General features: G+C 35.9%; 2 protein-coding genes across 2 annotated transcripts in view; one reads left to right on the top strand and one right to left on the bottom strand.

Annotated features, from left to right (window-relative positions):
• WDHD1 (WD repeat and HMG-box DNA binding protein 1) overlaps window positions 1-6257 on the bottom strand; it is a 59038-nt gene extending 52781 nt beyond the window's left edge. The window contains exons 1-2 of the mRNA XM_061157008.1: window positions 6155-6257; window positions 5832-5924 (exon numbers count right to left, since the gene is read on the bottom strand). Coding sequence (XP_061012991.1) covers window positions 5832-5908 — 77 coding nt within the window. The 5' untranslated portion in view covers window positions 5909-5924; window positions 6155-6257. The remainder of the gene's footprint in view (window positions 1-5831; window positions 5925-6154) is intronic.
• A 34-nt stretch (window positions 6258-6291) lies between these two features.
• Window positions 6292-24495, top strand: SOCS4 (suppressor of cytokine signaling 4). Its single transcript, XM_061157007.1, has 2 exons — window positions 6292-6610; window positions 18265-24495. Exon 2 carries the CDS (start codon window positions 18357-18359, stop codon window positions 19677-19679), a length of 1323 nt encoding a protein of 440 aa, XP_061012990.1. The 5' UTR covers window positions 6292-6610; window positions 18265-18356; the 3' UTR covers window positions 19680-24495.
• Window positions 24496-25297: the final 802 nt, after the last annotated feature.

The following is a 25297-nucleotide window of genomic DNA, read 5'->3' as shown; positions in this document are numbered from 1 at the left end:
AATCTAACCACCCCTTCCTAACCCTTCCAGCGGGCCTCATGAGATTCACGGTCAGGAACCAGCAAAATCAGCTTTTTTCTGAACACTCCTCTGAGAACACTGCTTCCTCTTCAGCCCTCTTAAGTGGTGGCTGACTTCTTTTCTACATCCCTCTGGGACCCTATGTTATTACCCCGTCCATTCTATTGCCACACCCTACTCTCTCAAGAAAAAAAAAAAAAAAAAAGCCTGAAACTGTCATCAGACCACCTACAAATTCTTCAAGAGAAATCCCTTGTTCCCTAACAATTTTTAGCAGAAGCCTCCTTGTTATTCTCTAACACTATTCCTATTGCAATTCCATATTTTCAATATCCATGTAGATGAAACCTTCTGATACTTGATCTTGTCCTCCATCCTATCTCAGACTCAAATGGTCACAGTCTAGATCTTGTCTTTATCAACACTGCAATTGGTTCATAATCTGTTTCAAGCATCTTAATCACTTATTGTTTCACCTTATACCCTTAATATCCTAACTCCAATAATTTTAAAATTCTATTACAATTCTATCTACAATCTACTGAAAGTACCTTTACACTGTTTCTCATTCCCTCCAATTCTCACATACCTCCTAATCTGGTTTAGATCCATACTGTCACTAAAATGAATTCTTTGCGTTACACTCAAATAAATCCTTTGACTTTCACTTTGTCTATTTACCCAAAAAAAACCCAACTGTGGTTAAACATCCAACTCACTGCTTATTAACAAATTTGCACTTACAGAGCTAAACAGAACTGGAGAAAACACAGAACCAGATTATTTCATCCCAATTTAAATTCGTAACTATTAATTTGAATTAGGCCTTTAGTGCTGCCCTGTAATCCAATTACATTTCCCTAGTTCATTCAACCTACCCTCTCTACTAACCATCTATCTCATATCTACTCCTCTTTCTTCAAAGCTCTACCTCCTGTCCATTCTCAACTGATGACTTTATCTCCTATCTCACTGAGAAAACAGAAACAGTCTACAGAAATTATCCACACATTCTCCACATTGATTCTAGGTGCTCCTTTCCTCTATAAAACTGACCATGCGCCTATCTTTGGCCAATCTCTCCTGCTTTTTACTATACCATAGCTCCTCTCATCCACTCAAAGACATCACTATAGCAATTCTCCCTCTTTTTATTCTAATATTGGCTTAACCCTCTTTTGGTTCCTCTCCACTGAAACATATGCTATAATCTTTCTCACCTTAAAGATTACCTTTCCTGACTTCACATTCCTATTCCACTACTCTCATTCTTTGAGTGTCATCCTCATAAACTCCAATCCTTTTCTATTTTCCTAAATCCATTGTAACAAAGCTTTTATTCTTACCACTCCATTAAAAAACAAAACAAATAAAAATACCCTCAACTTGACCCACCAGTAGAATTTGCCATAGTGTACTTCCTCCGTCTTAAAATATTTATTTGGCTTACTGATACCATTCTTGTCTCTTGATTTTCTACTTTCCTTGCAATCCCTTCTTATTCTCTTTAGCTGTAACTCCTTCTCCTACTTGATATCCTAATATTCTGGAGTGCCCAGGCCTTAGACCTACAACCTCTTAAAAAGAAAAAAATACATTCACTCCCTCCCTAGATAATTTCATCCAAGTTCACAGCATTAAATCTCATTTATATATTGTCAACTCCCACATTGAGATTTCCAGCCAGGACCTCAATCCTTCACTTTTTCTAATTCATATTCAGTACTCCCATTTCAGTTAATATATGATTTCTAATTTCTCTTTTTGTTGTTCTTTCTCAAACTTTTATCAAATGTAGTATTTGTATACCTATATATATATGTATATTATATGTATGTATATATATATGTATAATATATATATTAGAAAACTTATGAATTTTTGCCTAACTAAAAAATTTATGATATTTTGATTCCACTTGTTTGACTAAGTATGTATAGAATGGTAGATTTCTAATTTATATTCACTCAAAACTTTGATATAGTTCCATTTACTCTAGCATCCAGTATTAGTGCTAAAAGTCTAGAAAGCTTATTATCTGTGATTTTAAAAAAAAATCTGAATGAGGCTTGAAACTTCTAATCCAATTCTGAGAATATAAAGACATACTATGTTGTAAAAAAAATTAAATAACATGTGACACAGTATTAGAAAGTACAAATTTTGTTTAAATTTCACAAAATTTTATGCTGGTGTCCATTATTTGTTTTCATGCTTTATTCAAGATTCTACATTGTATTTAGTTGCATTGAGCAGCTTCAGCTACATGCAACAAATTCTGATAAATCCTCTTTTCATTTGTATTCTGTTACAGATATTTTCTAATATTCCTTGTTATAGCTTCTTAGATACACCCATCATTTAAAAGTGGACAATTTCCAAATACATGGGATTTTTTAAGTATCTTTGATATTAATTTCTCATTTCAATGCTTTCTTCTCTGCAATCACCCTCATGTGTTTTTTTCAGTCTTTTTTGAGGCTTTCAATGGCTTAAGTCAAAGGTCTCTCTTGGTAAATGCCACACTGCACTTGAAAATATGTGGGTTATTTTCAAATATCTTTTGATACTGACTTCTAACATAATCCCACAGTGATAAGAGAACAGACTCTATACGATTTCAAAACCTTCAGACCATGTAATTTTTGTACCTCGTTTTACGTCCCTGGATATGTTCCAGTGTCTCCAGTTTACAGTCTATGTGAACTTGAATAGAATTTGTATCCTGCTGTTGTGTGAAAATTGTATAAATCTTAATTATGTTGAATTGGTTCAAAGTGCTTTTCAGGTCTACTACATACTTCTACTTTTCTGTCTATTCATCCTATTAATTTTTGAGAGTTTGATATTGGAAATCCAACTAAAAATCTTAATTTATCTAACCTAAAAAAATAACTGTAATACATAGAGGAACTATGTTATTTTGTTCTGTATATTCCAAGTCTGCTGTAAACGTATTATCATACTTTCATAATTTAAAAAAAAGACTCCCTTCCAAGGTGATCTCATCCAAGTTCATAGCATTAAATATCATTTACATATTGACAACCCCCACACTGAGATTTCTAGCCAGGACCTCAATTCTGAATTCCAAAAGGTATCACCTAAAGATGTAGATTTCTATCTCAACCTCAAGTTTCTTCTCTGAGCTTTAGACCCATTTATCTAACTGCCAGGTGCAATGGGGTTAAGAATCTAGCTGTCAATGCAGGAGATGCAGGAGACACAGACTTGATCCCTGGGTAGGGAAGATCCCCTGGAAAAGGAAACTGCAATCCACTCCAATATTCTTACCTGGAAAATTCCATGGATAGAGGAGCCTGGCAGGTTACAGTCCATGGGGTCTCAAAGAGTTGGACACAACTTAGGGACTGAGCACAAAAGTACTAAATCTCCAGTTGAATTTCTCAAAGAAATCTTACACTAATTAGGTTCAAATGCAAACTCACACTCTCCACTTCACAACCTCCATTTCAAACATGTTTTGCGTATTTCTGAATAGCCAATTACTTCCCCAAATATTCAGAAACGCAGTTTATCCCAAACATTTCCCTCTCCTTCATCCTTAGTATCTGATCCATTCTGATGATTTTACCTTTTAAATATCTCCTGAATGCATTCTCTTTTTTCCATATCCATGTCTACTCTAGTCCAAGCTTCCATCACACTCAATGGAACTAATACAGGTATCTCCTAATAGTCTCTCTGCATCCACTCCTGCTCCTTTTCCATTTCATCCTGTATATATCTTTTCAAAAATGAGACAGATCACATTTCTTTGCTTCAAATATTTAATACCTTCCTACTGATTTTTGGATAAAAATTAGATTCCTTAATAACACCCAGAAGGCCTTGAACAGGATGTCTACTCAATACCTTCACAAATTCAACTCTCATCAATCTCTGCAACACTCTCTACACTTTAGCATGGCTAGCTTTCTTTCAGTCCTTTAAGAAAAATGTGGTGGGCTTCCCTGCTAGCTCAGTTGAATCCACCTGCAAAGCAAGAGACCCCGGTTCAATTCCTGGGTTGGGAAGATATGCTGGAGAAGGGAAAGGCTACCCACTCTAGTATTTTTGGGCTTCCCTTGTGGCTCAGCTGATAAAGAATTTGCCTGCAATGCGGAAGACCTGGGTTCGATCCCTGGGTTAGGAAGATCCCTTGGAGAAGGGAAAGGCTACCCACTACAGTATTCTGGCCTGGAGAATTCCATGGACTGCATAGTCCATGGGGTCACAAAGAGTCAGACACGACTGAGCAACTTTCACTTTGACTTTCAAAAAAGCCGTGGAATTAACCCCATTGGAACTTTTCAGTGTTCTCTCTGCCTGGAATGCCAATATCACCACCCCACTGCCACCATCATTCACCTCTTTATCCTTCTTAATGCCTACTCAGTCTTCAGATCTCATCCCAAGAAGCAGTTCCTCAGAGATCCCTCCCTTCTGAAACTAGGCCTCCTATATGCTTATCACTGCACATATCACTTAATAACTCTAACTGTAATTCTAAATGTACTTTTTGCGATTAATTTGTATTCTGTTTCTGTCAATCTACAGAGACTTTAAGGTCAATGAGGGAAAAGACTGTGCTTCGTTTGCACTATTGTATCTCTAGCCCCCAGTGGAGTACACATGCAATATTTTCTCAGTGAATCAGTCAATAAAGGAGTGACAGCAGAAGCCACACAACTGGAGAGTACCGCATAGGAATTCAGAAAGCTAAAAGGGAAGCTGGAAGAGATATTCACAGTGAGGTATGGGGAAATCACTGTGGCTTATACATGATTTAACTTAAACTCTATGCTACTTATATCAACCTGTCTTATGACTTGTCAAACATACACTGTACACCTGCTTTAACCGATTAGGAAAAGAATATGTTGAAAAGTTAAAATGGACTAATTGTAACTCAGGCATTCAAATTAGAGCTGGGTGGCCATTGTGGATATGGTTTCAAATACATTGCTGAATTGATGAGAATTTGAATTTTCTGAACTGTATCAGATTCAAGGATACCACCAGCTGTTCTCAAAACAGCATCAGCTAGCAGCTGCCAACTACAACCTAGTATATACAATCATACTGGACACCAACTAATCCTTACTTAACAAGCACTCTTACTTCTTGCCCACACCAATCATAATTCTGACAAACTTCTCATGCAATTTTGCAATTTGTGCTGTTGTAAGTCTCCCTCATATTGTAGCTCAACAAAACACAATTCAAGTGCTTCTTTAATCTGCCTCTCCTGGGCTATATAGTCTTTAGTTCCGCTCAAGTAAAACTCTTTTCTATTCGGAGTGTAGACTGTTAATATAGATTATACCCCCTCGAAGGGCCTAGAATAATCCTGAGAAAATATCACAATTTAGGAATCAAGCAGAGGAAATAAGTTAGGGGGAAAAAAAATCCTATCAAAAAGTTTTGAACAATTTTAAAAAGCAAAGAACATCAAAAAAGGCCCTCCAAAAACTTTGAATTAACCACTAAATTTGACAATCAGGCAGCTAGCATTCTGGCAAAATACCCAATAATGTGAGATGCATTAAGGGGAATGAGGAGGAAAGCTCGTATCTTTCCAATTCCTCTGGAAGTAAGATTTCACACTCCTTAGCTTTCTTGATATACTAAAACTACCATGCTGGGCCGAATGAAACAGTAAATCTATGGACAACACATGTGCCATTTTGCATTTCAACCTTATTTCTATCTGGATGAGCCATTTTATGCAGCACTAGTTACATGACATGGAAGAATAAGTAATATTCACACCTGAAACCTTCTTTTTGGTTCTCAAAGTAACTTACCTCCCAGAATCATCAAAACAGACATCTGTGTGTCCCTCTGTGTGTCCATATCTCATGGGCTTCTGTGTGGCAGGCATTTTTTCCTTTACTTATCTGAAAATGTTTTATAAAAGTTAGTATTATTTTAAAGGACAGGAAAGCCGGGGGCTTATCGTAAAGAAGGTAGGTCAGTCTTCTGCGGGACACGCCCTCGGCAGCCCCTTTCCCCCCACCCGAGGGGCGCAAACAGGATATAACGAAGGGTCCGTCCGACATAGGCAGGAAGACAACACGCTTGTTTTCGATGGGCAGTACAGACGAGGCCAGCGAGAGGGGCGACTCACCCAGAGGACCGGACCTCCACAGCTGAGGAATGGCAAGGAGGGGCGAGCGCCGGCGCCGGACGCTTCCCGCGCTCGGCGTGGCCCCACACTGCGCCTGCGCCGGTCCGCCCACTCCCAGCGCGGTCCAGACCCGGGACGCCGGGCGGTGGCGTCAGCGGCGCGCCCGCCGCTCGGGAAAAAGCCGGTTGCTGGGGGAGTGAGGAAGAAAGGGAGGGAGCCGAACACGGAAGTGGTGGCAGCGCCGGCGGAGCAGGTGGAGGCGGTGAGTGCGATGTCTGCGATGAGAACCCGGCACCGCAGGATGGGGACTTGCAGACCGATATTCGCCTCGTAGGACTTACAGGAGGTGCCGGAGTGTCTGGGCCTCCCTTCTCCACCTCAGCGAATACCCAGAGTGATGGCGGTGGTGATGGCGGCAGTTACAAGGATAGCCCCTGTTAAACTGCGTTCCGCGAGGTGAGTCGGGGGAAGGGTGGTTTCTGCTTGGCCTTGCCCTCGCGGGGTCTGCTTCTGCTTTCCTGGCGCTCCTCACTGGCAGCCATATCCGGGTCCCTGGAAGGGTCCAGCCCCTCCTTGGGACCGGGCTAGAGAATGAAATGTCTGGGCTTGTTCTTTAAAGAAAAGGAAGACGTGACCCTTCTCAAGCCTTTAATCTTGGCATCCTTGACGCCTTCATCTTGTCATTTCTATAGCGGTAAAGGAGAGGAGACCTAATCTCAGTTCACTATTCTTGGAGGTGCGGCTTGTACATTAATGCTTGTTCTATAGGACATTGTACATACATCCCTTGAAGTAATTCGTGTTTCCCTATTCAGACTCCACCTAAAGTTCAATGAAGTGCATATTGTATCTTCTTTTAAAAGAAGAGCTAAAGTATATTGTTGAATACTTCATTGGATCCTTGCAATCTTTGCTAAGGTCTTGGCCATTAAATTTATGCTTTGGTTGGATCTTCACGTTCTCCATGTTGGGAGACCGATCTCTGATGAAAACCTTCACAACTGATATTTTTTTGTGGTACCCACCTTCTAGTCTCAGTCGGAATTTGTTTATGACATAAGCGAAACGTTTTTCCCTTGTAGAGTTTTCCCCGTTGTTTTTCAGTCTAGTTTCATCGGGGAAAGTTGCAAACACATTTAGACAAACCGTGGTATTGTTCTTACCGTTTTGGCATTGTGTAAGGTGTTGCTTTAAGTACTAAGGCTCCAAATAGGCTTCCTAGACACTGAGGTTTCGTTCATGAATGAAGAGTGATTGGCTGAAAAGAACTTGGGATTTGTGGGGAAATAACCAACCTATTGTTTTTACACAAGAGCAAAAGATTCCTGAGATGATTCTTTCCGAGTGACTTAATTTTGTCCGGAGATGTTTCATTGTTTAGATAGACCGATCTCTAGTTTTTTTTTTTAATCCAAGTAAATATCATTGCATAAACTGTGGGGTTCGAGACGAAGTCCGATAATATATCGAATATATCGTCATGAGATTTCAGTGTAGTACTTTTCAGAGCTCAGCATCAGAAGAATCTGCAAATTTGGAACAAGATTTGTAGCTATAAAATGCCCTAACTATAAAATCTGTAACACCATGTGACTGTAAAACTATGAATGGTGTTTGCGCTTCTCCTCTTTAACTCTGCCTTAGCAATCAAGCCCTTTGATTCATAGGTTAAAGAAAAATGTGTATATGTATATGTTTTGTTTTGTTTTTTTACAGATTTAACATGTATGGAATAAGCTTGGGCCTTAAAGCTGAACAAACCTAGATTTTAATTTTGACTCTCACAGTTACTCGTTGTGTGACCTTGAGTATGCTTCTTTACTTTTTCTGAATGTCAGATTTCTCATCTCTAAAATGAAGATGACACCTATTTCCATAGAATTGTTATAGTACATAGAAGATACTCATGAATGTATAAAAGTACTTGTCTTGTGTTATTAATGGGGTACTTTGGGTGGGCATTTAATGGTTCATTCAAAATGGAGTTGTTTGAATCATTATCCAGTAAATTTTTTTGAACATTAAAAGGTGTATTCTTGCTTTTGCCAGTGTTTTCACATTTCCACTTTTCAGTCAGATTTTAAAAACAAAAATGTTAATGTCTTCAATTAATTCATGATCTTGTTGAGGGAAACAAACATTCAGATAATACATACAAGACAATAGTGTGGTAATGAAATGTGTATAACTTGAATCTTAGTAAAAATTGCCTGGTTATTTAAGATAATATAGATTTTTAAAAAGAAACCAATGTGCTGTCTGCCACTGATGTGGCTGTCAGAGTTTTCCAAATGAATTTATCATAGCAGTGCACGTCTCATAGGAGTGGATAGCTAAATGAACTCACTGAAAATGATGCCAAGGTCGCAGCTTCAACTGCAGTGAAGGTTAGTTAACTTTGCTCTGTGGTGACCATTCATACTACCCTTAGGCTCACAAATACTGTTGTTCTCAAGGACAGTAGAGTAAGAAAACATGAGTATATTACCATTCTACTGTGGCAGTATTACCTACATAAGTAATAATGTCACATAATCTTAGTTTATCCAGGAGGCATATCAATATTGCCTTATGGGAGGAATGTTTAAAATTCTTTTTAATAAAATATGTGTTAGATATAAACATTATTAATCTTATGAAAGACGGTTAGAAGAAGGGAGTAATAACCAAACTGAGAACAGAGTAAAAAAATATTAAAGGCAGTTTAGAAATCTGAAGATGTTTATATCTCTGAAAGTGTCAGCCTATTTAATTTATTTTGGGGGTAAATAGTACTTGCATATGTATAAACTTTCTAAGGTATTAAAGGGAATACAGTGAAAGACCTACTTTCAACCTACCCAATTCCACTGGCTAAGGACAGCTAGTATTTTGACTACTCTGTTGTTACAATGACAGTGGATCCTTACCACAACAAAACAGATATAATCATTGTTTTATCAGTGAAAAAATATCAAGGCTCAGTAAGGTGATGAGTTGTCAAAAGTCACACACCTAACCATGTGTCAGAACTAGAAATAGATCCCAGGTCTTTTACTTCTGATCCAAGTAGTCTGCCAGACTGCCTCTCCAAGTCATAACTGTTTCCATAAAACTTAGAATTTAGTTTTATCAGAATATGAAGGCAATTTTAAGTCTAGAATAACATTATACTAGTTTGTATGTAAAACTTGTTACCTAGGCTTAAATGTAAGCATACGTAATTATCATAAAGCCATGAAAAGAAGAATCTATGATCAGTTAAAAAAAAACTTTGCCTACTATTTCTGTTGAAATTGATTTATTTCCTAAGCTTGTAAGAAACTACAGATTTTTTTATAATTAAGTTTCATTATTTATACCCATAATATTTTTCAAGAATTTGAAACTTAAAAACTTCTTTAAAAAGAGCATGTTTAATATCAGGAGTAATAGAGCTTTATGATGTTTCAGACATAGTGAAGCATCCTCAGCCTCAGATTTTTGAGATATGTTTTTGTGTGGATTGTCTAGCCTTTTATGTAGCCTGTGTTTCCTTTCATTCTTTTTCCTTATTGCCACTTTCCTAGCTCTTATTTTTTGAAATTAGCTTATTCTACATGGAAGGTTCTGAGAAAACAGAACATATTGCAGAATGTAATACATATTCTCAGTAAGCTCAATGTATGCTATTTTCATACATTTTAACCCTGGCAGTAAAAACATGGGGCAGCTGGCATTATCCAGATTTAATAATGTGAACACTGAAGCTGAATGAGATTTTAAAAATCAGGAGAGACAGCTAATAAGTGACAAAGTCTGAATTTTAGATCATGTTTGATGATTTAGCAACTCATGCTGTTTCATCTGCACCATGCTTCATTTTAAAATATGATATAGTCAAAAACTAGATTGTTAATTTTTTAGGGACCTTTAAAACTTAAAAACTTTCTCTTTAGACCAAATTACACTCATAGGAAGAAAGACTGCAAGGAAATTGGCTAAATGTCTAAATTGATTTCTTCTAGGTAATTGAATTACAGTCTTTTCACCTCCCTTTTGAACTTTTCTGAATGTTTCATGTATTTTATAATATGCATATATTATTTTTATAATTAAAAAATTATAAATTGAAAGGAAAAAAATACATGTCTACAATCCAATTTATTCTCTGAGAGTCACAATCAAATATCTTGAACATTCTGATTTCTAAAATTCTGTTACGGTTGTAGTGCCAGCCCTTAGTTTTCTGTTCCCTCTTCACCCTACATTAACCCTCTTCAGTGACAGGTCCTAGATATTTCTCTTTAACTTGCATACCCATAATGTACATTCATTTTAATGTTAGCCAAAGTTAATGTTTCTCCCACAGTTTGTTCCACAAAAAGGGTTTTCTTTGACTTAAATATAGGAAACTGTGGCCTAATCAGGTTTCTTAACTGAAGGACCTCTTGGAACCTTTTGCTAAGTGTGCTTGGTAATCTTTCAATGGGGAAGTGATTTCCAAACTTGTTTGATAATGAAACTTCCAATTCTATAGAACATCTATTAATACCTTTTAGCACGTGTACATAGAAGTTCAGATTGGGGAACACTGGTATAGGCAAAATGTAGGAAATTAAGTGAAGAACATTTGGAGAAGGGAAGAAAGGGTATAGTGGTGCCAGTCAGTGTGTGTGTTTATTTGTGTTTTGTTTTCTTTTTTTTTCCAAATCAGTTGAGTCCCTTGAGCCATGGCTTGTTAGCATTGAAAAGGAGATACTTTAAAATATTTACTGGAAAATGAACCTATATTGCTTTTGTAATGAGAAAAAAACACTTTATAGTTCAGAGATGTTTCTCACTTAAACAAACATTTGAAAAAAACATTTTTCATGTTTTTTGATTAACATTCTGAGGAATTTAACTGTCGTGTACTATCCAGTATATTCCATTTGTGGACTCTTAAGTGTTTCCTTAGAATCCAACTCAAATGTTAGCCTATGATCAAATATCAAGGACTCTGACCCACAGAATCCAATTTAAATATCATGGACTATGATCAGAATGCATTCAAGGAGTTTTGGGACACATAATAGCAGGTAAACTTTGGAATAATAGATTTAATAAGGAAATTACTACCAGAATAATAATTTATCTGTGAATTCTTTATAGTATAGTAAATTATTCTTTATAAGGTCAAATTTAATACTTACATGAATTCTGGTCTTAAGTAGACATCAGCATTATGGACATAGTAGTTCAATGAATAATGAATATATACAGTAATGCTCTGTTATCTAACATCATAGAGAATACAAATGAAGTTTCTAGATAAATGAGGTTTAACCCTTTATTTACTGACTTTTAAAACAGTTTTCAATGGAAATTTGAGTTAAAATCTTTCCAGCCTTATTCAAGAAAACTAACTAAATGTCATTTAAATCTGTTGTTAGTCTAGGATGGTCACTTTGGATATTCAGTCTTTTATCGCTATCTGTGCAGTTGATTGTGGAACCTGGGATCAAATGGCTAGTGAATCTGGGAACTTGATTTCTTGAAAAAGGCTTTTATATAAACTTACTTTAGACACTTGGCACTTCCTCATTAAGAAATAATAATTTAAAAAATGTCACTGTGTAGTCCCCAAGGTATTGTAACTTAGATGCCTTCTTAAAAAATTAATTATTGAATCAAGAGTCAAAGCAACCTTCTCCCAAGTGATTCTTTCACTCTCTTAAAAAAAGAAAAGCTTCTTTGCAGTAACTAACAAAGATTGTTGATTTGTCAACATTTTTCAAGATATCATCTTTGATTTCTATACTACATAAAAATGGTAGTAAAGCCACTTCTTTTCTTCATTTTGTATCTCATTTTCTACTTCATTTTTACAAAGTTTATGTAAAACTCCAACTATTAATAATAGGGTTGAGGGGACTCATTCAGATTCAGAACCTTACACTTTTTTTTACATTCAGACTTTATGTGTATAGGTAAGACACCAAAACATTTTTTTAAAACTCATTTTTAGTCTTTAAAAATAAATTTTTTTCACTAAAATTTAATAATGTTATTTTTATTGAGAAAAATGTAATTTAATTTTTAAATTTTGGTTTAATGCAACTTTCAGAAGAGATTAGATCTTTTGCCATGTGTTTAAGTGTCAAGATGCAAGAGTTTATATATGATACATTTTTATCATTGTTGTAACAAAATCATGTAATAGTGAAGGAAATTCTGATTATTTTCTTTTTCTAAAAACATCTCTCCATAGCCTTTTTTTTTCCAAGCAGTTACTTTCTCAGTAGTAATTCTGATGTTACCTAAATCATGAATAGCCAGTTAAATATTTTGTTTTGCCTTTTTTCTTAATGTATCTGTTAAGTAACTTCTCAGAGCTGCTTATTATCCCAATAAAGGTCATCAAACTAAGAACACTTGTCATTCTGTAAAAGAAAAATATGTAACTTGTCTTTATATTAGCAACTAAACTGTGGAAAATCCTTTTTTTTTTTTTAGTTCTACCACTTTATTGCTACCAACCCACCTCCCTCCACCCTCGTGCACACATGCTCAGTCATGTAACCCCATGGACTGCAGCCCGCCAGGCTCCTTTGTCCATGGACTTTTCCAGGCAAGAATACTGGAGTGCCATTTCCTTCTCCATAAACTGTGGAAAATTCTTAAAGAGATGAGAATACCAGACCACTTTACGTGCCTCCTGAGAAATCTGTATGCAGGTCAAGAAGCAAGTTAGCACCGGACATGGAACAACAGACTGATTCAAAATTGGGAAAGGCGTGTATCAAGGCTATGTATTGTCACCCTGCTTATTTAACTTATATGCAGAGTACATCATGCGAAATGCCGGGCTGGATGAAGCACAAGCCAGAATCAAGACTGCCGGGAGAAATATCAATAACCTCAGGTACTCAGATGATACCACCCTTATGGCAGAAAGCAAAGAATTAGAACTAAAGAGCCTCTTGATGAAGGTGAAAGAAGAGAGTGAAAAGGCTGGCTTAAAACTCAGTATTCAAAAAAATAATATGGTGTCCAGTCTCTGGCATATAGATGGGGAAACAGTGCAAACAGAGACAGACTGTATTTTCTTGGGCTCCAAAATCACTGCGAATGGTGACTGCAGCCATGAAATTAAAGACACGCTCCTTGGAAGAAAAACTATGACAAACCTAGACAGAGTATTAAAAAGAAGAGCCATCACTCTGCCAGCAAAAGTGCATATAGTCAAAGCTATGGTTTTTCCAGTAGTCATGTATGGATGTGAGAGTTGGACCACAAAGAAGGCTGAACGCTGATGAATTGATGCTTTTGAACTGTGGTGTTGGAGAAGACTCTTGGGAGTCTCTTGTACTGCAAGGAGATCAAACCAGTCATTCCTAAAGGAAATCAGTCCTGAATATTCATTGGAAGAACTGATGCTGAAGCTAAAGCTCTACTACTTGGCCACCTGATGCAAGAAAAAACCAACTCATTAGAAAAGACCCTGATGCTGGGAAAGATTGAAGGCAGGAGGAGAAGGGGACGACAGAGGACACGATGGTTGCATGGCATCACTGACTTGGTGGACATGAGTTTGAGCAAGCTCCGGAAGATGGAGAAGGACAGGGAAGCCTGGTATGCTGCAGTCCATGGGGTCACATGGGGTCCATGCAGTCCATGGAAACGACTGAGCGATGGAATTTTGCCCTGAGATAATTAGCAAACTTTGTGTTATAGAATTTCCATGGCCATGTGTATTCACAAAGTATTGTACAGAGTCTCTTATGTAAGATGATATAATCCACAAATGTATTCCAATAATGTGGAAGCAGTTGTGGTCCACTAAAAGTGCACAAAGAAATGGAGAGGGTTGTCATCAAGTACTTAGCTTTTTGGAGCTCCCACTCCCCCCCCCCCCCACACCTCATCAGACAAGTAACCATCTCACAATGAGTAATGGGAACATTGCCAATCATATATTCAATATTAATAGTTTTCTAATTTTTAGACAAGTATAAATAGAAGTTAAATTTTCTTTCTACTTTGCAGACTATAACATTAAGTGACATTCTGGCCAATATATCGATATGGTAAGTAAGTAAGTAAAGAAGTGTTAGTCGCTCAGTTGTGCCCAACTCTTTGCGACCCCATGGACTGCAGCCCACTAGGCTCCTGTGTCCATGAGATTTTCTAGGCAAGGATACTGGAGTAGGTTGCCATTTCCTTCTGCAGGGGATCTTCCCGACCCAAGGGCCGAACCTGGGTCTCCTGCACTGCAGGCAGATTCTCTACCTGCTGAGCTACAAGGGAAACTCATTGATATGGTATATTTTACCAAATATTTCTTTTTCCATAACAATTTATAAAAAGTGGAACTTCTGAAGCACAAATTGAGTCTTCTGTCAAAAGAATAGCTATGTAAAATTTATATAAGACTATAATGCTTAGATACCAAAAGATAACCAGTCAGAAGATTTTCTGTGCATTAACTCTTTAAGTACGGGTAAGTGTATGGAAAATTCATCTAGGACAATGGTATTTTTCACTTTATTTTTTGGATACCTGTAGCATTAGTATATGTAAGGACAATTAACCTAAAATCCAGAGATACTTGATTGATTACTCCTATTATGTACAGGTTGGTAAGCCTTGCCAAAGTAAATCTGTTATGTTAGCATTTAAACTTGTTTTGAGTGAGGCTGGAAGTCGGTTCTCTGGTGGCAAATGTCAAATTGTTCTAAGCTTCATAATCTGTTGAGTTTTAGCTATGTCTAGCTTATTAATCCTTTTTTATTTTGAAAGATTAGCTATCATCCTGAAAGTTATATATGCTCATAAAATTTATAGTTAGCATTGGGCTAGAGACAGGTATTTCAGTGATTTCTTTACTTATGAACTATTTCTATAAAACTGTCTTGGATGCTATAATAAAACAACATATGTAATATCTGTTTCTTTTTTTTTTTTTTTTTTAAAGAAATATGTTAACCTTTATTGTATACTTGCTTCATTTGGAATCTGAGCTACATATGTATTTTACATACCTTATTTCTTTTAATTCCTACCAACCTAATGAAATATATATCATCAATGTCTCCATTTTACAGATGAATAGACTGAGGTTTTAAGGTCATATGACTAGTACAGAATCTATTTTATTTCTTATTACTTTCATGGTTAATTTTTTCCTCCAAGTTCTTTGTGTTTTAGTAACTTGTTTATTTTAAAGGCTTTCCTCAAAAGTCTAGTGACCTGTCATAATCTAGAGTAAATGAAGCACAACAATGCTGTCTGAAAGTATGTGTAAGTAGTCATGGCTTATGGATGGATGAGCCTCACAGAATGCCTGGGTGGCCCTCCAGCTTTTTATTGGAGGATTTCCAGTTACCAGAATCTATAGATCTTTTCTCTTTGGTTATTCTGTTTCTCCAGTTTAGTATTGTCCAGTCTCCTGTTAGGGAGGTATAAGTTTGACCACTGGAATTCTGGAAGCTGGATGAAAGAATGGAGCAGGGAACTTTCTGATTTTAGTCCCAGGCCTCCCATCTCTCCTAGTAATGCCTGGTTTCCAAAGTTTTGAGCCTTTCTGGTTCAATTTCTCCAAATAATAAAATCCTGTCTCCTCTAAGTATGAGAGTAAGAAACAGAGAGATCTATCTGCCCTAACACAGATTTTCAAAATGCTTCCCCATTTTTCTGACCTGTTCGCCATACATACTTTCTGTAAAATCTGGTGCCTCTGAGTGTCCTGGACTTTGCCTGCTCTGTTGTCTTCTCATCAACATTGCCTCAGTGCCTGGTGTCACCAACCTCTGCACTGCTGAGTCAGTCATTGCTCTTCTGTTGGTTTTCACTCCTTATATTTTGTCCCTCAGGTTATAGATATGTGATAGTTTCATTGAAGATGAGATTTGTGTTTTTATTGCTCATTTTCCCTTGTTTTGGACTGACTTCTGAGAGAAAGGTGAAGCAAAAAGATTTTCACTTAGCCATTTTTAAACTGCATCATTATTTGTTTTATAGTTAGAAAAAAACCAAAGCTATTTTCTTTTTGAGGGGAAATCAGCTATTCATTAAGAAATTTAATATGGATAGCAGCAATTATAACTACAGAAAGTGTTGGAATCACTAGAAGAGTTTATAGGAGACTTGGTTGTTTTTGAAGAGAGTAATGGAAGCAGACCCTGGTAAAGGTGGGACTCATCAAGAGCAGAGGTGTGGAATTAGCTCTGATAACAAATAAAGGAAGATGAGCATGCTTATATGCAGTGGAGTAAAGTTGACCTTAGAATTAATAATCTGCTCTTTTGATATTTTTAAAGTAAATAAAAACACTAGATATTTTAAATCTTACATAATATACTTTTCACATTATCACACTAAGTAAAAAAGTTGAAAGTATGTAATATTAACAAAAAAATACATGCTTGGGGCTCCTATTTTAATTTTTTTAACCTTGAAAAGTGTTAAGTGTAAGCTCCCAGTAATAAGAGACTCTTCTGATCAATGACTTCATATTCTTCAGCCTACTCTGTAGCTTCTGCCTGTTTATTTTTGTTCAGTGGAATGTAGTCAATGAACAACCAAAGCATACTGTTAAATATAATTTGGTATACTAAGTTATGATGTTTCTTTCAAGTTTAGATTTTAAAATATTTTTTCTCTGTGAATTTTAAATGATTATGTACCAGTGAGCTCACTAAATCAAAATAATAAGTATAATCACCTGATGCTATTCTTTGTTTAGTAATCAGGTATTTTATATGGCAAGGGCTTCACTGGTGACTCAGTGGTAAAGAATCTGCCTGCCAATGCAGGAGGTGTGGGTTCAATCCCTGGGTCAGGAAGATCCCCTGATGAAGAAAATGGCAACCCACTCCAGTATTCTCGCCTGGAAAATACCATGCCAGGCTACAGTCCATGGGGTTGCAAAGAGTAAGACACAACTTAGCGACTAAACAACAACAACTTTATGTGGCAAGCCTGTATCATTAGTTCATACCTTTAAGCACATTCCAATCATATTTGCCACTTCAGATGCTTATTTCAAACTCTACTGCTATGAAAATGGATTCTGGTAGCTCTCAACATTTACTTTATCTGCTTGTTTTTTTTAAATTATCAGGAAGAATATAAGTTTGTGTGTGTATGTGTGTGCGTAAAATAACAAAAATTACGTTGGGAATTCTTGCATGACGTTTCTACTGTTCAGTGCTGATTATTTATTTAATAAATTCCTAACAGCTTTTATAACTTAAAATTGTTCACATTTTCAATCAGTAGAAAAGAAAACGAGAGAGAAGGAAGGTGGTTGTTGTTGTTTAGTCACTAGGTCAGTCATGTCTGACTCTTGTGATTCTGTGGGCTATAGTCCACCAGCTTCCTCTGTCTGTGGGATTTCCCAGCAAGAATACTGAAGCAGGTTGCCATTTCCTTCTCCAGGGGATCTTCCTGACCCAGGGATCGAACCCATGTCTCCTGCATTGCAGAAAGATTCTTTACCACTGAGCCACTAAGGAAGCCTGCAAGGAAGAGGATGAAAGTGAAAGTTGCTCAGTCATGTCCGACTCTTTGCAGTCCCATGGACTGTAGAGTCCATGGAATTCTCCAGGCCAGAATACTGGAGTGGGTAGCCTTTCCCTTCCCCAAGGGATCTTCCCAACCCAGGGATAGAACCCAGAAGGAGGGTAGTGGTCATTAAATACCAGCTCATAGTTTTCTCATCTCTGACAAAGAATTCCCTGGTCTGCTGTGAAATTAAAAAATAAACCAGAAATTGTTCACATTTCAGACATTGATTTTGGCTGACAGGATGCTTAACTTTTTTGATTCACATTGACAACTTGCTGTGGGAAAGAAACTCAGATTCTTGACTCAGTGGCACTATGGAATTATTAGTATATGGTAAAGTAGTTTATTTAAATGAGAACAAAATATCTTGGAACTGCCTTCCAACATTTCAGTACTTTTTAAAAAAGTATATTAATTATCTATAGCAAAAACCACTACAATATTGTAATTAGCCTCCAATTAAAATAAATTAATTAAAAAAAACAAAAAAAAGTGTATTATCCCTTTTCATCTTTTCATCTTGTCTATAATTGGGACTTGATATATAAACTATGCAATGTTAATGACAGACAATTAATGATCTTTTTTTTTTTCCTTAGATACATCCAGAAAGTACCCAGAAGGAACATTCTACTGGAAAAACAGAAAAAGCATCATTGATAACACTGGAATTTGTGGACAATTTGTTAAAATGGCAGAAAATAGTGAAAGTAATAGTAAAAACGTAGATGTAAGGCCCAAAACTAGCCGGAGTCGAAGTGCTGACAGAAAGGATGGTTATGTGTGGAGTGGAAAGAAGTTATCTTGGTCAAAAAAGAGTGAAAGTTGTTCAGATGCTGAAACAGTGAGTGCTATAGAAAAAAGTGAAGTTCCTTTAAGGAGCCAAGAAAGGAAGCACAGCTGTTCATCTATCGAATTGGATTTAGATCATTCCTGTGGGCATAGATTTTTAGGCCGATCTCTTAAACAGAAACTGCAAGATGCTGTGGGGCAGTGTTTTCCAATAAAGAATTGTAGTAGTCGGCACTCTTCAGGGCTTCCATCTAAAAGAAAAATTCATATCAGTGAACTCATGTTAGATAAGTGTCCTTTCCCACCTCGATCAGATTTAGCCTTTAGGTGGCATTTTATTAAACGACACACTGCTCCTATAAGTCCCAAATCAGATGAATGGGTAAGCACAGACTTGTCTCAGAGCGAATTGAGGGATGGTCAACTGAAACAACGAAGAAACATGGAAGAGGTCAGCTGCTTCTCACATACCAGTGTTCAGCCCTGTGTCATAACCAGTAACAATTCTTCAGGTAGAGGTGGTCCTGGGACTGACTCTATAGTGAACCTGGCTTCAAATAACAGCATAGAAGATAGTGATATGGATTCAGATGATGAAATTATAACACTTTGCACAAGTTCCCGGAAAAGAAACAAACCCAAATGGGAAATTGATGAAGAAATCCTGCAACTGGAAACACCTCCCAAGTACCATACTCAGATTGATTATGTCCACTGTCTTGTACCAGACCTCCTTCAGATCAATAATAATCCATGTTACTGGGGCGTTATGGATAAATACGCAGCTGAAGCTCTACTAGAAGGAAAACCAGAGGGCACATTTTTACTGCGAGATTCAGCACAGGAAGACTATTTATTCTCCGTTAGTTTTAGACGCTATAGTCGTTCTCTTCACGCTAGAATTGAACAGTGGAATCACAACTTTAGCTTTGATGCACATGATCCTTGTGTCTTCCATTCGCCTGACATTACTGGGCTCCTAGAGCATTATAAGGACCCGAGTGCCTGTATGTTCTTCGAACCACTTTTATCCACTCCTTTAATTCGGACTTTCCCCTTTTCCCTGCAGCATATATGCAGAACAGTTATTTGTAACTGTACAACTTACGATGGCATTGATGCCCTTCCAATTCCTTCTTCCATGAAATTATATCTGAAGGAATATCACTATAAGTCAAAAGTTAGAGTACTCAGGATTGATGCACCAGAACAGCAATGCTAGAAAAAGGGTAGGAATAAGGGAGTGGTTATATATGTATTTTCATTTAATATTTTATTTTTCTTATTATACCACTTTGAATTTTTCTACAAGGGCAGTTGAAGTCCAAAATAAACCTCTGCCCTAAATTTTACTTCCAGATCAGTTTATTTTTCTTAGGATACAGTAATTGTTGAACAATAATAATTGTTACACACTGGGGGTTAATGGATATTTTTGACCAGGTTTGGTTTTTGTTTTTACCATGTAGATTGTATACTTAATTTTTTTCTTTTCTTAATTATAACTTAAATATGATCCAGGGATATTTGAAGTTTGTAGGCATTGCAAACACATTTAAATAATCTGTATTTCATACTTTTCTTTAAAAATAATTGTTTCTTTTCCTACATATAACGTATAAAACGCTTTGTTAACCTATGTCATTGGCATTCCTATACATAAGATATAGTTTCCACATCATCCTTTCATTGTTTTAAAAGCCTTCAGTAAAGCTGTGTGTGTTGTAATTTACTAATAGGGATGTTAAAAGTTAACAAAACGGCTTAAAATCAAACTTGATGTGTTTTCATTTTAAATACTAATTGTAAAGCTGAATTACTAAATTTGATTAATCAGGTCAGTAAGAATCAAATGAGGACATGATATCTTAGAGGTGAATTTATTCTTCTGTAATGTGGCATGGTCATTTATTATTCCTTGAATAGATCTTTCTCTCAGACTTGGAAGCATTACCATCTTCAGAACATAAGTATTCTTCCCTTCTCACTGGAAGCTTTAAAAATAATGATAATACTATTAGTAACTAGTAATTACTAAATAATAAAGCAATTGGGGTTTTTTTCTGTATTTACTTGTGAACTGTTGCTTCTGCTTAGCTCTTTTTTAGAAACTGAACCTGTTACTTTGGAGAGATGCCACAGTTTATAAACAGCCACAAATTTCCATTGGTAACCAAAGAGACCTAAGTAGTTTTCCATTATTTTGAATTGAGCTTGAATAAAGATTCAAGAAGTAAACATGCAGCTCAGTATTCAGGGAACTTAATACTGGTTTTGATCTTCAGATTTCAGGTAACTATTCCTATTTTCAGAACTAACATATCTTCAGTATGGCTTCAGAAAAAGGAAAACATTTTGAGAGCTATATCGCTTATGCCATACTGAACAATACTGAGCACTGGGTATAATATTTTTTTTTTTTTGGTATAATATTTTAAGTTTAGCATCTCAAGAACAGAGAAGCATTTTTTAGAAAACATTATCCCAATATAATAAGATAAATGTGATGATAGCCTATTCAACTTTTCTTTTTTAAAGAATCAATGAATAATAAATTTCCTAGACAGTTATTTTTTCTGGTGAGTTGTCTACCCCTTTGTACAAATTAGCATTTTTAATATAGTAAATTGATCTCTTGATGCTAGTTTAGCTCTAGTAGGAAGCTGTTTCTACCTGGATTGAAAAAAATTTGACTCAAATTTCCCAGTTAGAATAGATGTTTCTTAAGTATTGCTTTTATGTTGAAGTAGCATTTCCCTTTCCTACAGTTCTGCTGTTAACATAAAGATGGCATTTAAAATTAATTGTTTTAAAATAAGTTTTTAGGAGTTATCACAAAATTGAACAAGAAAATCTCTGTTACCATTATCTTCTAGCATCTTTTTTTCTCAAGTGATCTCAAGATTGTCTTGGTTCCAGTGAGGGTTAGCTACTAAAATAGCACCTCTCAGCAGTGATGAGGCTCAGGATAGCAACATCAGTGTCAGGATAAATATCTCTTCTAAAGATGATATTTCCCTTTTACAAAAGTTGGACAGTCTCATACTACCTCATCTTTATTGTGGCGCTTTTGTAGATCACTGAGAAGCCATCTTATTTACCAATATAACGCTTCCTAAACATCCATCTTTGGTGAAGAAAATTAACAGTATGGTTAGACTCTACCCATAATTATAGTTTTTTATCAGAATTTGATATTGAGACTTTCTGTTTCTATGAAACAATATTGTTTTAAATATTTTTCTTTTAAAGATAACTTTTTATCAATACAGAAAACCTAAGGAATGATTAGCTAATGAATATTCTGTTAAAGGTAATTTTATAAAGAAGAAAATACGCTGTCTTTTATAATGGTAAAAATTAGTATTTATATGAAAATCAAGATCTAAGTAGCCTTTCATATATTCAAACTGGTTGCTTGTGATATATTTTCTCTGGCTTTCTTATTTTTTCAACTTCAAGGTATTGATAGCTATTAACATTTTCAAAATACTGCCATTTATATAGCCTTGAAGTAGATGATCTAATAAATGAGAGCAGAAAAGAGACTCATTTACTCTGAAACGGTTTGTATTTTTTCCTTTGGTATTTGCTACAGTGAAAAGAAATCGGGAAGGTAGAAATGTAAGATTTGAGAAGGGAATTGATTACCGTGAAGGAAAAAGAAGAGTAAGAATTGTTTAGAGCATGAAGGGACTGGAATTTAGAAAGGTTAAGTCTTTCTCAGTGACTTTTGAGGACACATTTGAAAGAGTATTCAGCATTCAGAAACTTAACTCATTAAAAATATACTTACTGGAATTATGCGTAAGTAAATGAGTATAAATTTTGAGAGGAACAATGTGGGGAGATGTATAAATATAAATTTTGTAGCTAAGTTGAACACTGAGCATTTGAAAAGTGTAAATTTCAGAGTCGAGAAAGCATTCAGCATGGTGGAAATGTAGTGCTTACTGGTGAGAGGATGGGGCTAAAAGAAACAAGATAAAATATTAAAATTAAGAATTTAGGCATCACCTCAGGGGAAAGCCTTGACAGTGAAAGGGAACTGCTTAATCGCTAATAGCTAGTCTGGACCAGACACTTAAATGCGCTTTGGGAATCATCCTGCACTAACCAGGAAATAAACTTGATTTTTCTAATTCTCTCTGAAGCTTTCAAGAGGACCCCCAAGCCCGCCTCCCCTTTTTTTAAGCTATAGCATCTTGATTCATACTGTACTTCCTGAAACATGCTGAATGGATTTTTTTAGGTTACCTGAGCATTTTTGTACAAAGAATTATATCTGATCTTTCTATAACCGTGCCATTCACTTAAATAATTAATGGAATGGTTTAATTTAAAGGAAGACCTAATAGGAAGAAGATTAAAGGAAGCTTTTAGTCAGCCTGTGGCTAGATTTATTGATTTGGTGATCAGACTTGTGTTCTTTCCTGAATTTCAGCTAATGGCAAACTGTGGTCAAAAAATGGCTTTCAGTTAAAGTTTTGACTTCTTATTGTAAATAATATAAAGAATGTCTAAGTAATTAGAAATCCTTTTTAAAAAGTAGAGCAAATGTGGCAAATAGGATTCTTCATTATACAAATTCCATTTCTTTTTATAAGAAAAACCATTATCATTTATTCATGAGTCAAAGCCATTAAGAAGATAAATCAAGTTGTCAGCTTCCTGTCTCTCTGAAATTTGGATCATTTTATAGATCCATGTAATAGAGAGCTTCCTTCCTATGAAACGAAAATCTTCAGACCTAACTCTCAGACTCAGTTGTCATTAAAAATCTTTTTTGTCACTTTTAGCTATAATCAGAGTCAGATAGATGATACATTGATTTTGGCAGAGGAAATCTCACAGGAAGTAGTCTTAATTATATAACATTCCTTGAGGCAACACAAGGGCAACAGTGTTAAAATGTAAAGTATATTGTGTGTTAGGTAATTTAATGCCCAAATGAATAAAAGATTTTAAGTCAAGCAGATTATTGTTTCTACTTTGGAAAAAAATTGTTTACAGTCTTCATTTTACATAAACAGTTTTACATCCATTTTTACTTCTAAAGAATGGACAGAAAGCACAAGGGGTTTTTCTCTTTTAATGGTCTACTAGAAATGAGCAACACTACAAGAGTCTGTACTATTAACACATGAAGATACTGGAGACAAAGGGAAGTAACTGTATGGCTTCTAAATAAAAATGTAGGCTAATGGATATAATCCAATGACAAGGAATTTAAGGCACATGACTCCTATTTCAAATAAAGACAGTCTTTTACTTTTTAATTTTGAATACATTACTCAATTCTATATCTTTAATTTCCTAGCACATAAAATATAGACGATAATATATATGTCACTTGACTTCCTGTAGGTTAATTCTTTAGTTAAAGAGGTGACCCTTGGAGCATACTTGAAAATATTTCTGTACAGCTGTTAAGTACTAACGTGATGACAGGTTTTCAAAGTATCCCCTTAGAGAACCCTGCAGATTCACATTCATTTCTTTTAGTCTATAAAGGCCTTGACTTGATTTGACAATAAAGATAATGGTACAATTTGAATTTATGGTTTAGATTCTGCAGTTAGATGAACAGTTGCAATTTCCTCCTACACTTAATAAGGTTTATGTAAAATTGATGTTTGCCTAAGTTATTTTAAAAGTTGATTACATTTGCAGGAAGTAAAGATAATCACTTTTGGCATAGTTATAATCAAATTTAAGCTTTCAGACTTGAGTATAAAACTCAAGGAGGTTTACTTAAATTATGCTGACTTTGCTAGAATTGGGTAAATTCTGTATAAACCAAGTATGAACTAGATACATACTTGAATATACAGAGTTTAAGTAGTAACTTCACAAAGCTATTAGTACTCATCAATCAGGTGTGTATGATCCATCCCTTACCTAAAAAGAAGTAGAGTGTTTCCCTTTTTATTTCTAATCCTGAAGTTGAATGTTTCTTCTTGGATGTGAGTTCAAATAAATTGATCTGAATACATTTTCATTTCTTATTAATTAAAACCTCATATATAAAATCCAAAGGCTTTGTAGTCTGTTTTCAAAACACTACTGTATATCCTTACCTGACACGTTCACCTTAGAGAAATTTTTAAATCTGTATTACATTTTCCTTTCAGTTTTAGTGTGTCCTTTTAGGTCTTCCAGAAACAGATGTCAAAATGTGATTAAATGTACAAGAGATGTATTGAAGGGCAATGGACACCTTTGAAAAATAAAGGCGACTGGGACTTCCCTGGTGGTCCATTGGTTGTAATTCTGCTTACACACACACACACAAGGAATAAGAAGGAAAGCAGGGAGAGGTGGTGAAGTCTTTATACCACATTGCAGGTCTGACATCTGTAAAAGAAACTGAAGGAAGCACTGGGTAGGGTGGGCGATGCAGTTCTGAAAAGGCCAGGCGGTGGGTTTAGTTCCCAACAGGTTGCTTGTTGGAGCCCACATGGGACAGGAATGGCCTAATTTGATAATTCCCACTGTGCTCAGTTATTGACTGGGAATATGGGTCAAGCTGAAGGCTGTTGGTCACTCTAATATACATGACCAGGACTAGAGTGAGGCACTTAAATATGGGCATAAATTTGACCATAAACCCAGTAATGAGAATAATTTTTGGTGTGACATTTAAAATTCAGGATTAATGCAAAGTGACCCATATGATGAGCAAAATATCAAAAACTTATTTTAGCACTATTTTTATGACTTACTGTTGCTTCTGACTTCCTATGGCTCCACAGGGCACTGCTGATTCACAGCCTCTTATGAAGATAAAGTAGGTCACACTAGTATCCTTTTCCATAGACCACTGCCGGTATCCAAAGA

Source organism: Dama dama, chromosome 12 (assembly GCF_033118175.1).
Source record: "Dama dama isolate Ldn47 chromosome 12, ASM3311817v1, whole genome shotgun sequence".
Taxonomy (NCBI): domain Eukaryota; kingdom Metazoa; phylum Chordata; class Mammalia; order Artiodactyla; family Cervidae; genus Dama; species Dama dama.
This window is presented reverse-complemented; position numbering and strand designations above follow the sequence as displayed.

Excerpts from the sequence above, each read along its gene's own strand:
- SOCS4 (XM_061157007.1), top strand. The coding sequence starts at position 18,357 with ATGGCAGAAAATAGTGAAAGTAATAGTAAAAACGTAGATGTAAGGCCC.